This window comes from Gopherus flavomarginatus, chromosome 11 (genome assembly GCF_025201925.1).
Source record: "Gopherus flavomarginatus isolate rGopFla2 chromosome 11, rGopFla2.mat.asm, whole genome shotgun sequence".
NCBI classification, from domain to species: Eukaryota; Metazoa; Chordata; order Testudines; family Testudinidae; genus Gopherus; species Gopherus flavomarginatus.
This window is the reverse complement of record NC_066627.1, coordinates 48,617,614-48,629,646: the sequence shown is the minus strand read 5'-3', so window position 1 is coordinate 48,629,646 and position 12,033 is coordinate 48,617,614. Positions and strand designations below refer to the sequence as shown.

The 12,033-nt window shown below is 48.9% G+C and overlaps 1 protein-coding gene across 4 annotated transcripts in view; it reads right to left on the bottom strand.

Annotated features, from left to right (window-relative positions):
• Nucleotides 1–12,033, bottom strand: part of ZNF512B (zinc finger protein 512B) — a 62,591-nt gene that overhangs the window by 18,400 nt on the left and 32,158 nt on the right. For 2 of the 4 annotated variants that reach the window (XM_050918262.1, XM_050918263.1), the window contains exons 9-13: nucleotides 9,119–9,243; nucleotides 5,984–6,076; nucleotides 4,925–5,023; nucleotides 3,531–3,701; nucleotides 2,186–2,377 (exon numbers count right to left, since the gene is read on the bottom strand). In XM_050918262.1, coding sequence (XP_050774219.1) covers nucleotides 2,186–2,377; nucleotides 3,531–3,701; nucleotides 4,925–5,023; nucleotides 5,984–6,076; nucleotides 9,119–9,243 — 680 coding nt within the window. The remainder of the gene's footprint in view (nucleotides 1–2,185; nucleotides 2,378–3,530; nucleotides 3,702–4,924; nucleotides 5,024–5,983; nucleotides 6,077–9,118; nucleotides 9,244–12,033) is intronic. The other 2 variants (XM_050918264.1, XM_050918265.1) reach the window with 1 other exon arrangement.

Here is a 12,033-nt window from a genome sequence, read left to right as displayed (position 1 = left end):
AAGTATTAACTAGAAGTGACTTTCCCACAAGAAGCTGACATCAGTGTTTTGGCTAAGAACATGGGGGAAGATGTTACGCCTCTTTATGGGAAGGACTCAGCGTTCACGCATTCCTGGGAATGACCTTTCTTTTAGAAATCATAGCACTCAGGGACTGAAATTCAGAGCAATCGGAAAAGGATTTCACAGAGCTGCAGCCTGGTAAAAGGCCCAGGGCCCTGTATATAAAGTAAAACACACTCCCCAACCCCAAAATACAAAACAAAAAACCACCAAAGAGGGAGAGGGACTCTGGCAGGAGATATGGTGGAGAGGGCCCAATAGGACAGCTTTAGAATTCAAATCCAGATCTGAATTCCATAGCTGGCTCCCAGACTCAGTGATGAACCCCCTCAAGGCTCCTGATCCCCAAACTCTGGGAAAGCCTCAATCCAAACCTGGGCTAGCAATTGCTGGACCTGGGTCTCGCTGCTGTGCCATCATGTCCGTATTGCACTACGTAGACCATCCGACTGGGGTCTGTGGCTTGACCTCTTTCCACACTGCAAAATGACAGGGCTTGGACTCGAGTCACAGCAGGACTTGGGCTCTGACCCACCGCCCTGGCAGAGTCCTAGCACCTGGATCCTGAGTACTTGCTGATCTGAGCCAGACTGACATATGTGTGGATGGAAGAGGGGTTTGGGCTCAAATCTGAGTCAGAGCCCGGGCTTCATGGGCTGTGTAGACATAGCCTGAATCGCCAGCTCCCTCCAGTCCCGCTCCTTCTCAGCCAAGCTCCCTCCAGTCCCACTCCCTCCCGCCCCACTCCCTCCCAGCCAAGCTCCCTCCAGTCCCACTCCCTCCTGCCAGCTCCCTCCAGTCCCACTCCCTCCCGCCAGCTCCCTCCAGTCCCACTCCCTCTCGGCCAAGCTCCCTCCAGTCCCACTCCCTCTCAGCCAGCTCCCTCCAGTCCCACTCCCTCTCAGCCAGCTCCCTCCAGTCCTACTCCCTCTCAGCCAGCTCCCTCCAGTCCCACTCCCTCTCAGCCAAGCTCCCTCCAGTCCTACTCCCTCTCAGCCAGCTCCCTCCAGTCCCACTCCCTCCCGCCAGCTCCCTCCAGTCCTACTCCCTCTTGGCCAAGCTCCCTCCAGTCCCACTCCCTCCTGCCAGCTCCCTCCAGTCCCACTCCCTCCTGCCAGCTCCCTCCAGTCCCACTCCCTCCTGCCAGCTCCCTCCAGTCCCACTCCCTCTCAGCCAAGCTCCCTCCAGTCCCACTCCCTCTCAGCCAGCTCCCTCCAGTCCCACTCCCTCTCAGCCAGCTCCCTCCAGTCCCACTCCCTCCCGCCAGCTCCCTCCAGTCCTACTCCCTCTTGGCCAAGCTCCCTCCAGTCCCACTCCCTCTTGGCCAAGCTCCCTCCAGTCCCACTCCCTCCTGCCAGCTCCCTCCAGTCCCACTCCCTCCTGCCAGCTCCCTCCAGTCCCACTCCCTCTCAGCCAGCTCCCTCCAGTCCCACTCCCTCTCAGCCAGCTCCCTCCAGTCCCACTCCCTCTCAGCCAGCTCCCTCCAGTCCCACTCCCTCCCGCCAGCTCCCTCCAGTCCCACTCCCTCTTGGCCAAGCTCCCTCCAGTCCCACTCCCTCCTGCCAGCTCCCTCCAGTCCCACTCCCTCCTGCCAGCTCCCTCCAGTCCCACTCCCTCTCAGCCAAGCTCCCTCCAGTCCCACTCCCTCTCAGCCAGCTCCCTCCAGTCCCACTCCCTCCCGCCAGCTCCCTCCAGTCCTACTCCCTCTTGGCCAAGCTCCCTCCAGTCCCACTCCCTCCTGCCAGCTCCCTCCAGTCCCACTCCCTCCTGCCAGCTCCCTCCAGTCCCACTCCCTCTCAGCCAAGCTCCCTCCAGTCCCACTCCCTCTCAGCCAGCTCCCTCCAGTCCCACTCCCTCCCGCCAGCTCCCTCCAGTCCCACTCCCTCCCAGCCAAGCGCGGAGACGTGTCCTGCCTTGGACGGAAGCTGGTGAGGGTGAGACGAGGGTCGGCGAGTGTGCACCTGTGTGAGGATGCCCACACACCGCACTATTATTTTATTAAATAAGGGATAAATGATCCACCCCAGCTGTCAGATTGGTTCCTTGGCATGTAGAGGTGCGTGGCACTCCAGTGTCTCCACTCACACCTAGCGTAATGGCAGGAAAAATCAGGAGTTCTTACTCGCTTAGTTTCAGGTACCAGGTCCTCCTTCATCCTTCGTTTGGTCCAGTCCTTGGCCAGTTCATCCTCAGCTATCTCCTGCAGGTGGAAGACTGCTACTTGGGCTGATGTGCGCCGGATTCTACCACTAGGAGTCCTTTCAAAATCTTCTACTGGGCTGGCCTCTGGCTTCACCTCTGGCTCTTCGGGAGGCTGAAATATGGAAAGGATTAGGAAAGAGAATGGCTAGCAGCTGTGAGAGGAAAGACCTATGACAAAAGGGAAGTCTTCCTATCACTGGTGCAGGGAAGTTCAGCTCTTGCCTTTGGAAGCTTTCAGGGCCTGTGTATTTGTACGCCAGCTTTTGCACACTCCACTGATTGCACTGCATGTTGCAAAGGAATTGTCACATACAGATAAGTTTTGGGCTTACAAAATGCTAAAGGCACTTTCCCAGGCCTTCTCCACAAACATGCAAAATTAGAGGCTGAAGGCTGCAAATCTGGCCCTCCAACCGGAGTGAAGCTTCCTTCTGAACAGAGCTAGAAGTCTAACTTCTTTAGTGAGATGGTATTTTAACCCTAGCTGTATTCCCACGTATAGTAAAGTCTCACTCTGAACAAGTTACAGCAGTGAGTGACTGTCCCATCATAGAGTTCAACAAAATGTATGAAACACTGACTAAGTGTACCCTACACTGTAGCTGGAGGTGTAATTTCTAGCTCACGTGGATCTCATCAAGCCAGCGCACTAAAACTTGCCATGTAGACACATTGGTGCAGGAGGTGGGATCGGCTGGGTGAGTACCATCCTGCCCGGGGCCTAGCTAGCCCGCGCCGCCGCTATACTGCTAGTTTTAGCACATTAGTTTGCTCACCGATAGCACGTATATGCTGAGCTAAGATGGAAGTTACACCTCCAGCTCCAGGATAGATGGACCCGCAGAAGTCAGTTCTACCAGCCTTATTCACACTGAGCAGCAGGCACTCACAAGAATAGCCTCCAGTGGGGACTCTCTTTGGGTTTGTGATGGGGTGGGTTCATGTCCGATCAGAGGATAATTTCACGTTCAAATTACATGTCTGACTGAACATTTAAATGGGCAGTGAGATGTGTGTACACAACAGCAGAGAACTGAAGCTTCATTTGACTCTTGTTGTTCCACTCCGGAACTTTTCTCATCTGTCTCAAAACTCCAAGGTAGTGTTTAAAGAAGTTAGGGACAGTTTGGCCCCATTGTAATGAGAGTTTCCTGCTGCCCTATGAACATAACGTGGGCTTTGGGGGTTTGCTGCCGCTAACACACTATCTGCTTAAGTGAACAGAGACACAAGCTTTAACAATCAGCCTTGCTCTCGAGTCTCACCGAAGAAGCGTGCTCCGACCGCACGTGGTAGTCATGTCCTGCCTTGGATTTATACTTCTTCCTGCAATGTGGGCAGGTGAATATGGGCTTCTCCACTTCAGAGGGCTGCTTCCCGCACCGTTTCTGGTGGTACTGGTACCCCATCAGACTGGAAAAGTTGGCTGTGCACCCCTATGGAGATGGGAATAAGAGAGGGTTAGATGGTGCATTCACTGCACATGCATGCAAACAGGCTGAAAGGATCATAGCTCCATCACTCCAACATTTCAAGGAGGAACACATCAGTACCATCTACCATGCTGTTCTGCACCTTCACAGTATGGCCCCTGGACTTCCCCATTAACTCCTGTGGGAGCTGCAAACCACAGGCAGCTGCACCTTCCCCGCAACCTCTCTCTAACTAGTTTGGGAGGTATCTTATCATGTCCTTCATTTTGCGCAAGGATGTTGTGTCCCAAACCCATTCTGCGTGTTGCCCTGGAAATGGAGCAGACATTCCTCGCTTTCTGGGGAATCTGTCCTAGTTTACTTCTCTAAGATTACAGCTCTGCCAGCTGGTGTGCTCCACCTCCGATATGATTTTGTACCATCCACCAAACCCGTCAAAGGCACAATTCTGAGACTTGGGTTCAGAGCAACCCGAGATCTCCGCTTGTTTAGAGCACGCACAAGTCAATGGAAAGGCGCCTGCCCAGTGGACACCTTCATTCCAAAACATCTTCAAAAAATTACATTTAGCCTCAGACACGGAGAAGTAGAGGGAGGAGACCAGTCTGGGCTTGACCTGTGCCCCCTGCAGCACTTCAGCACCCAAGTGCGAGGATTCTCAGAATCACGTATCACAGACGGGGTGAAAAGTGTACATCTTGGGGTGGAGAGAACTGCTGCATGTGGGACCAACCTGGCAAACCCTTCACAGCCAATTATTTTGCTCCTTTACCTGTTCCCAACGTGCCTGTTCCCAATGTACACTGTACATGTAATTGCAGCTATTCACTGAAGTTCTTCAGTGAATAATTCTTGCCCCAGAGCTTGCCTGTGAGCAGTTTGTTGGTCACGAGTATTCAGCATTCCCACTGGATGGGTTAGATACGATTGGACATGCTGGCCCACATGTGTTATGTCTCTGTTCCCTGACTGGAGGAGATTCAGGGCAGATACTTGAGTTTACCAGTTGGGAATTCCCCTTCTGTGAATATTCCTCAACCTCCCTGTTTCCATGATCATTCCTGCCAGGAACTGACAGATTGCACACACGCCCGGGGAGAACTGAGCTGCGGCGAATTCATTCTGAAACGCCCACAGACACAGAGACGTCTCTGGCTGCCTCTGTATCTGGGTTCTTTATTCCTTTCATCCTTTTGCAGAACGATAAGTAGGAATTGTTCTTATACCTCGTTGGGGCATTTCAGTTTCCCCATCTGCTTTAGCACTTTCCTCAGCCTTTCCCGCTCTTCCTGTTCACCAACTCCAGCAGTTTCCACAGGACCAGGCTGGAAACAAGGAAGTAACAGAAGCGACAGAGTCAGCCATTCACTCCTGTCCTCTGTGCCGAGTGCTGTCGCAAACTTCGCCCTCACAAGAAATTACTCTCTCTGAACTCTTAGAGGAGAGTCTCGGGTTAAAAGTCATGGGCTGGATTTTCCATAGTTTCAATGCCCTTGAAACTGCTTGCTTAATTTGCCCATACAGTTAGCATGTGTTTGCATGCAAACGGCTAATTTGAAAATCCATATGCAACTCATAAGTGAAAAAATCTGCTTTTACAATAGACCACAGGAGACGGATTCACAACAAAAATGCAATATGGAATTGGTAAATTCAGGACATACAGAAAATACAGTTATGCCTTGCCCTGGTCTCCCAGAAACATATAGGACCAGATTTTTAAGAGCGGCCTTAAAAAGTCTGTGCCTGCCAGCTTATGTGCACACAGATAAGTTCCTGTGCAAACCCCACGTTTGCATGTCCTAGGTAGACTTGGTTGCATGCCCTGTGGAGGGTTAAATGCCAAATTATGTGATTCCTGCAAGTAACTACCCATTTCCCATGGTTTTGCAAGCACAATTTTGGAGGCAGAGTTTAGGCACTTTTGAAAATTTGGCTCCACAATTTTGCAATTTTAGTCTTTTCTGGTCATGCTACGACGTGCGGAGTCCAGTGGATGTCCACGCTGTATATGTGGCTATACGCTGTGTGTTAAGGACTGACAGTGCTCAGTACAGGGAAATCAGGGCGTGTTGCAGATCTGGATTGAGGTACATGTTGGGAGCTGTGTGTGGGATGGTGGAAAGCCAGTGCTTCCAGCCCTTTGTTTGCATAAGGACCAAATTCACCATTTAAAAAAAAAGAAGAATTGTTTCTTCATTCATCTTCTTCACCTGCATCTCCCGGAGACAGAGAGAGAGAGAATGAAAACTGGAGATATCAGTGTGTGCTCCGGGAGCCCTTACCTTGTTGACATGCTCGGCCATGGTGTGATAGTTTAGCCCAGCTTTGGACTTGAACTGCTTTGTGCAGTGTTGACATTTCAAGGCATCCTGCAGCTGAACAGATTAAAGGGGAGTCACCACGCCAGCCATTTCATTTTTTATTTCCCAGTGAGCACATTCTGCCTCAACCCAACAGGGAACACGTGATGCAGGCCCCACAAGATGACATTTTGAAAGCTACTGAATGATGCTGGATCTGAACCAGAACCTTAGATCAGAACCCCAGCCCTGGGATCCAGTCTGAGCTGGCAGCTTTATCCTCTCTCTCCAATGCACCTTAATGTGGGTTTCTAATCCTCATGCCCCAAACTTCGGAGAAGTTTGATTTCAGGCCTGGATTTTCAACTCCCCAGACTTGGGTGCACTTGAACCTGGGGTCTCAGTTCAGCTCATTAGAGGGATACAAAATGTAGATCTACTGGTCTCGCAGAAACTGCACTCTGCAGACACCTGTAATCATGATGAGTCCTGGAATGTGATAGACTCCCCTCTGCTACTGGACTGTCCAAAACTGAAGAACTATTTGAAAATGTCATCGAGATTTCATCAGCAGAATAGTTTCATGAGACGCTTACTCTGCCATACGACCCCTGACTCTGCATTACATGTGGCCTGTTAAAAGATGCAATGAAAATGAGCTACTCTGCATTGCAACTGCTATCCCGCTGATGGACAAGCAGAATCTACAAAGCGATTAAGCTCATATTGACTTCCACTGAGGTGAATATCAAGATTTATCGACCCCAGAGGCAAATACACACCACAGTGAACCAAGAGACAGCAAGTCCAGATAGCCACCAAAACGAAGTCAATGCATGTCATTCTTCCAGTCGTTCACACAGCTGTCATTTAACTGTATAAAGTGTAGGGGGATTACCCTGTAGGAAAACACCAGCTCCTAAACCATCTCCCTTCCCGGCTACTGGCATAGTGCCCAAGAGATCTCTGGTTGCCATATCAGGCCCTTGCGGCTAGTGGAAATTGATTCAAGTCCGAGCAGGTCCAATCTACACTGAGGAGCAGGTGGGCCCACAGCTGGCTAGGATCGGGCCCACAGGTGGCTAGGATCGGGCCCACAGCTGGCTAGGATCGGGCCCACAGCTGGCTAGGATCGGGGGAGCAGAAAGCTTCTTTTGCACCCTCACCCTGAGCTGAGCTCCTCAGCCACAGCAGAGGATCTGGGTCTATAATTCCATCATGGGAGATTTTCCTGACATCAGAAACCACAAAGAAGAGCCCTAGGTAAGGTCAAAACTTCCAGCAACAGAAGTTAGTCCAATAAAAGATATTGCCCACCCCCTCCACCTCGTCTCTAAAATATCCTGGGACCAATATGGCTCCAACACCACTGCAAACTATAAACCATGGCTAAATCACGCCCAAATCAGCCAGATTCAATTCTTCCAGAAGTGACAGGAGCACCAGCTATGGGCTATAAGCGAGCACCACAGGATGGTGCCCCTCTGAACGGCCCAGCAGGCAGCAAGAGGCCCAGCTACCTGATCTGCACAGCCACATGCCTGTTTACATGCGGAAAGACAAGTTTTACTGCTCTCACATGGATTCACACATCAAGCAGGCTGGCCAGTCTCATGGCCCTCTACATTACCCACTGGTCTAGGGAGACCTTCACAAAGCACACTGTAAATGTAACAGAGAATGGATGAAATCTGGACACCACTGAGAGTTTTGCAATTGACTTCAACGGAGTCAGTGGTCAGAACTGACCCTATGTCATCTTTCTATTAGAATGGACTTCTTCTAACCCACCAGGAGCCTGATGAAGATGGAATTGGTTTGTCTGAGGGATGCTGACGCAGAGGAGAGTCAGCTTTTCACGGTACCATTACTGACCGACAGCACTTTGACTGGCTTACTAAACACACCTAGTTGCCCCAAAGTCTGGCCTCAGTAGCACGCATACAATGGGTATCAATGCATACGCAGCAGCGGAGGTGTTATACAGCTGCAACTGAGGGTGTGTCCAGACAATAAGAAAACAGCTTATGCAAAAATGTACTGACCCAGTTTCTTAAAAACTTTTGGGGCACCTTTATGTGTGTAATTACTGCAATTGTGTGTCCAAATTGGGGATTTGCCTGGAAAAACCGACACAATTATCCAACGTGTGCGCTCAAGGGCAGTACCTGCACACACAAATTAGGCACAAACGCTGTGTGTGCAGTCGCATGCCTAAACAGTTTGAAAAGCAGGCACCCATCTTATGTTTTAAATGGATTCTGAGTAAGTTGGTTTTTCAGAGACTGACGTTTAACAGGCCACATTTTAATACAGAGATGCTCTCTTCCACACCTCCACTTGCATTCATTATCCAGGGAACCACCTCCACCCCTTGACAATGCCTAAGGTCTCCTGTGCCGCAATATCCTACATGGAAAAGTAGTAGTACAGAGGCACTGAGTGTGTGTTTGCCTTATTTTAAACACAATTTAAATCCAGACGGGGTGTTTTTCTGAGAGATGTGCGTGACCACAACCACAAGTTATTGGGCTCAGTGCACGAATGTCCCATAGTGAACCTCTCTGTGTTACGCAGGAGGTCAGATTAGATGATCTCCATGGGCATGTCTGGCTTTAAAAATCTATTAATTTAGCAGCTGGAAATGAAGGCGGAGAAGCCAGCCTGAAGCGCCTAGTCAGCTCTCTGGAGACAACCAGTAGGTGTCCCACAGCTTGAGGTTTAGCAAGCACCAATATCCGTTAGAGAAGAGTCATTAATTATTAATTAACAAACAAGAGCAAGGATGGCCCAGTGGTTAGGGCACCCACTTAAGACTTGAGAGCCCCAGGTCAATTCCCTGCCCTTCCACAGACTGTGTGTGTGACCATGGGCAAAACCCTGAGCTTTTCTGTGCCTCAGTTCCCCCTCTGAACAGTGGGGACAAACAGCATCACCTTATCTCACAGGGGTGTTGTGAGGGTAAATCCATTAAAAACTGATGCGCTCTGAGGTCTGCTGATGAACAGTGCTCCATAAGAGGCAGGTATTTGTTATTATTAATAATTTCATCTTGGGTGTGCAAATCTCTTCACCACCAGAATAAATTAGCTCAACTTGACCATTGCGAGCACCTACTTTTTGACAGACGTCCATGTGCTTTTTGAGCCCAACAATGGTCTTCCTGGTTATAACGCCACACGTAGGACAGGCAACTTCTCCTTTCTCATTGATCTCCCGCTGCCATTGGTCCTCTGGGTTTGCTAGAGGGCGGGGAAGAAAAGCAAAACAGGTAAAAAGGTTGGTGCTAGAGGGACAGCACTTTTTCCAGAGTAAAGTCCTTTCCAGGATTCATGAATAAGTGAAACACCAAGGTTCGAAAGGTTGGAAGCCACTGAAGTTGTCAAATGCAACAAATCATTCATAGAAAAGCCCCCAAATTGCAGACCACATTTCCAAAATTACAGGGGCAAAAATGCAGTTGGATGCCTAATTTGCATATAAAATTATTGCAATGGCTTGGGCAAACAGAGCCATTTGCACAGAGTAATTTGATTTGCATGCCCATTATTGTGCGCAGTGGGGAAAAACGAATATTTCCAATATCTGGTCTTGCTGGGAAGCTTCTGCACTTTGGTAATTCATGCACCAGGGCGTCCCTGTTTCATGCATGGAGTCAGGCTGCTAGGCCATGTGATTGCAATGGGGTTTACAAACCCCATGACGAGCATAGGCAGAAGGAAGAGGAGATGAGGCTGACCACAGCCCAGCACAGCTGCAGACTTGCTGATCGTGGAGGCATGTACCCTCGGCTGGGACCAATAAGGAAAACAAGCCCAGCTATAAAGGAAGCAGAACAGAAGAAGATGGGGATGCCAAAAGGACTGGGATAGCTGAGGGGTAACAGCCCCATACCGGTCTGCCTCTAAGAAACAGAGAGAGACAAAGGAAGACTGCAAGCCCTGGAGGTTAAGAACTGACTGACTCATTTCAGGTTAAGTTGAGATGAACAGGGGGAGACCAGAATCATGTCCCCCAGATATGGATATGGCAACAGAGCTTGCTTATACACACCAGGTGTGATCATCATCAGATCCTTTTAATGCTCTGCCAGGTATGGCTCAGACTTGGTTAAGTAGGTAGTTTATACACAGCGCTACCCAGTGGCTGAACAGTACAATACAGTTTAGCATTCCATTACATCTCCCCCTTTAAGTTCTACACCCCTACCATTTCCCATAGTTACATTATCATGCTATCTTTGTAGTTCAGTACAGATCAATCTGTTGTATGTTGCAGAATCCAATTGGTTTTCTAATTACATGACTCAAAAATGTAACAACCTGTTCATCTGGCTGTTCATTAGTTGCAATGACTGGCTGTGGCTGGTTTTGAATCCTGGATTCTTCTTCTTCTTCTGCATCTGTCATCTGTAATGCTGTTCTGTGCTGTTCTTTCTGAAGAGCAAACTGGAGACATCAACCGTTTCTGTTGAACTCTTCACTGTCGGTCTTGATCACATATGATCAAGTTTTTCTTTGAGACAGCTGGCGTTGCCCATCCTTTTTCTACATCCAATTTGACATGAACATGGTCACCCGGTTCTATATGTGGCCATTCTCTGAGTGGTATCTGCTGTAGAAGTTGTTCATAAGCTCTTTTAGATTTTTTACCTGATTTGGCTACTCTCTTCATGTCTGGCCACTTTGGAGATAGGGTTTTTTCCAAAGTTGGAAGAGAACTTTTGTGATGGTCTTTCTGTCAGGAGTTGTGCTGGACTATATCCAGTATCTGCTAACGGTGTCAATCTGTAACTCAGAAGAGCAAGAATGGATCTTCCTGCTGTAGGATTTTCCCGGCTGTCTGTACAGCTCTCTCACCTCTCCAATTTGCTTGTGGGTAATGTTGGCTCCTAGTAATAGCATCAAAATCATGTGTTGTTTGGAATGACTTAAATTCTGCTGCAGTAAACTGTGGTCCACTGTCCATCACTGGTTGTTCTGGAATACTGATGTGAACAAAAGTGGTACTTCAGTTTCTCAATAACACTGCGACCTGTTACATCTTTCAGGTACATTATTTCAGTATACCTGGAAACAGTCCACAAGCACCAGCTAATTATGTCCTCTGAATCTGCATAAATCTGCAGCTAATCTCTTCCCAGGTCCCTCAGGAAGTGGTGGCTGTACACTGTATGGCTCAGCATTGTCTCTTATGTTGATTTGAACTGGATCTCCTTTCAAAAGTTCAGTATCAACAAATCCTCTATAGAGTTCTGACTTCCACCTTTCTTACTGAGCCCATCATGGCTGCCGCCTTTCGGCTGAGAAGGTTGTTGGTCTTTGATCACACACACTCTGAATGCAAAGCTTTTGTCTTTGTAAATTATTTCTGTGACGAACTGTCCTATGCAGTTCAGAATCCCTGGAGGGCTACTCAGAGCTGAGTCAAGTGACTTCAGCTCTGGCCTGGGACAGAAAGTAAGTCCTTTCTGAGATGACTCTGACATCAGCTCCTGAGTCAATTTTAAAGTCAATGGTTCTGTCGTGAACATTCAATTTCACTTTCCAGGCAGGCTCCGTGTCATCACAAGTGATAGATCCCAGAAACAATGCCTCTTGATTGTCTGTAATTTGAGTCAACTCCCTGACTGCTTTGGTGCAGCAAACAGCCACAAAATGTCCATATTTCGTGCATGTATTACACCTTGCGTCTCCGGCTGGCCATGCATCATCTCCCAGGATATCACTTTTCCCACACCGTGTGCATGTAGGCTGGAATTTGTCCCTCTTAGCCTGGGAGTTCTCTCACCTTCCTTCAGGAGTTGTATGATAATGACTTTTAACTCTCAAGTGTTTGTTCATAGCTTCTAAGCTAGTTTCAGGGTTTTCGGGCTGCACCTGCCTTTTGTTCTGTTGTTTCACTAATACTGACTGCTTTACTATCTGAACAGCTGTAGCTAAGTTTAAATCTCTCTTCAACTGTAGCTGCTGTGAAAGGTTTTTATCTGTTAACTCAATAACCAGTCTCTCTTTGATATTCTCATGTTTTGC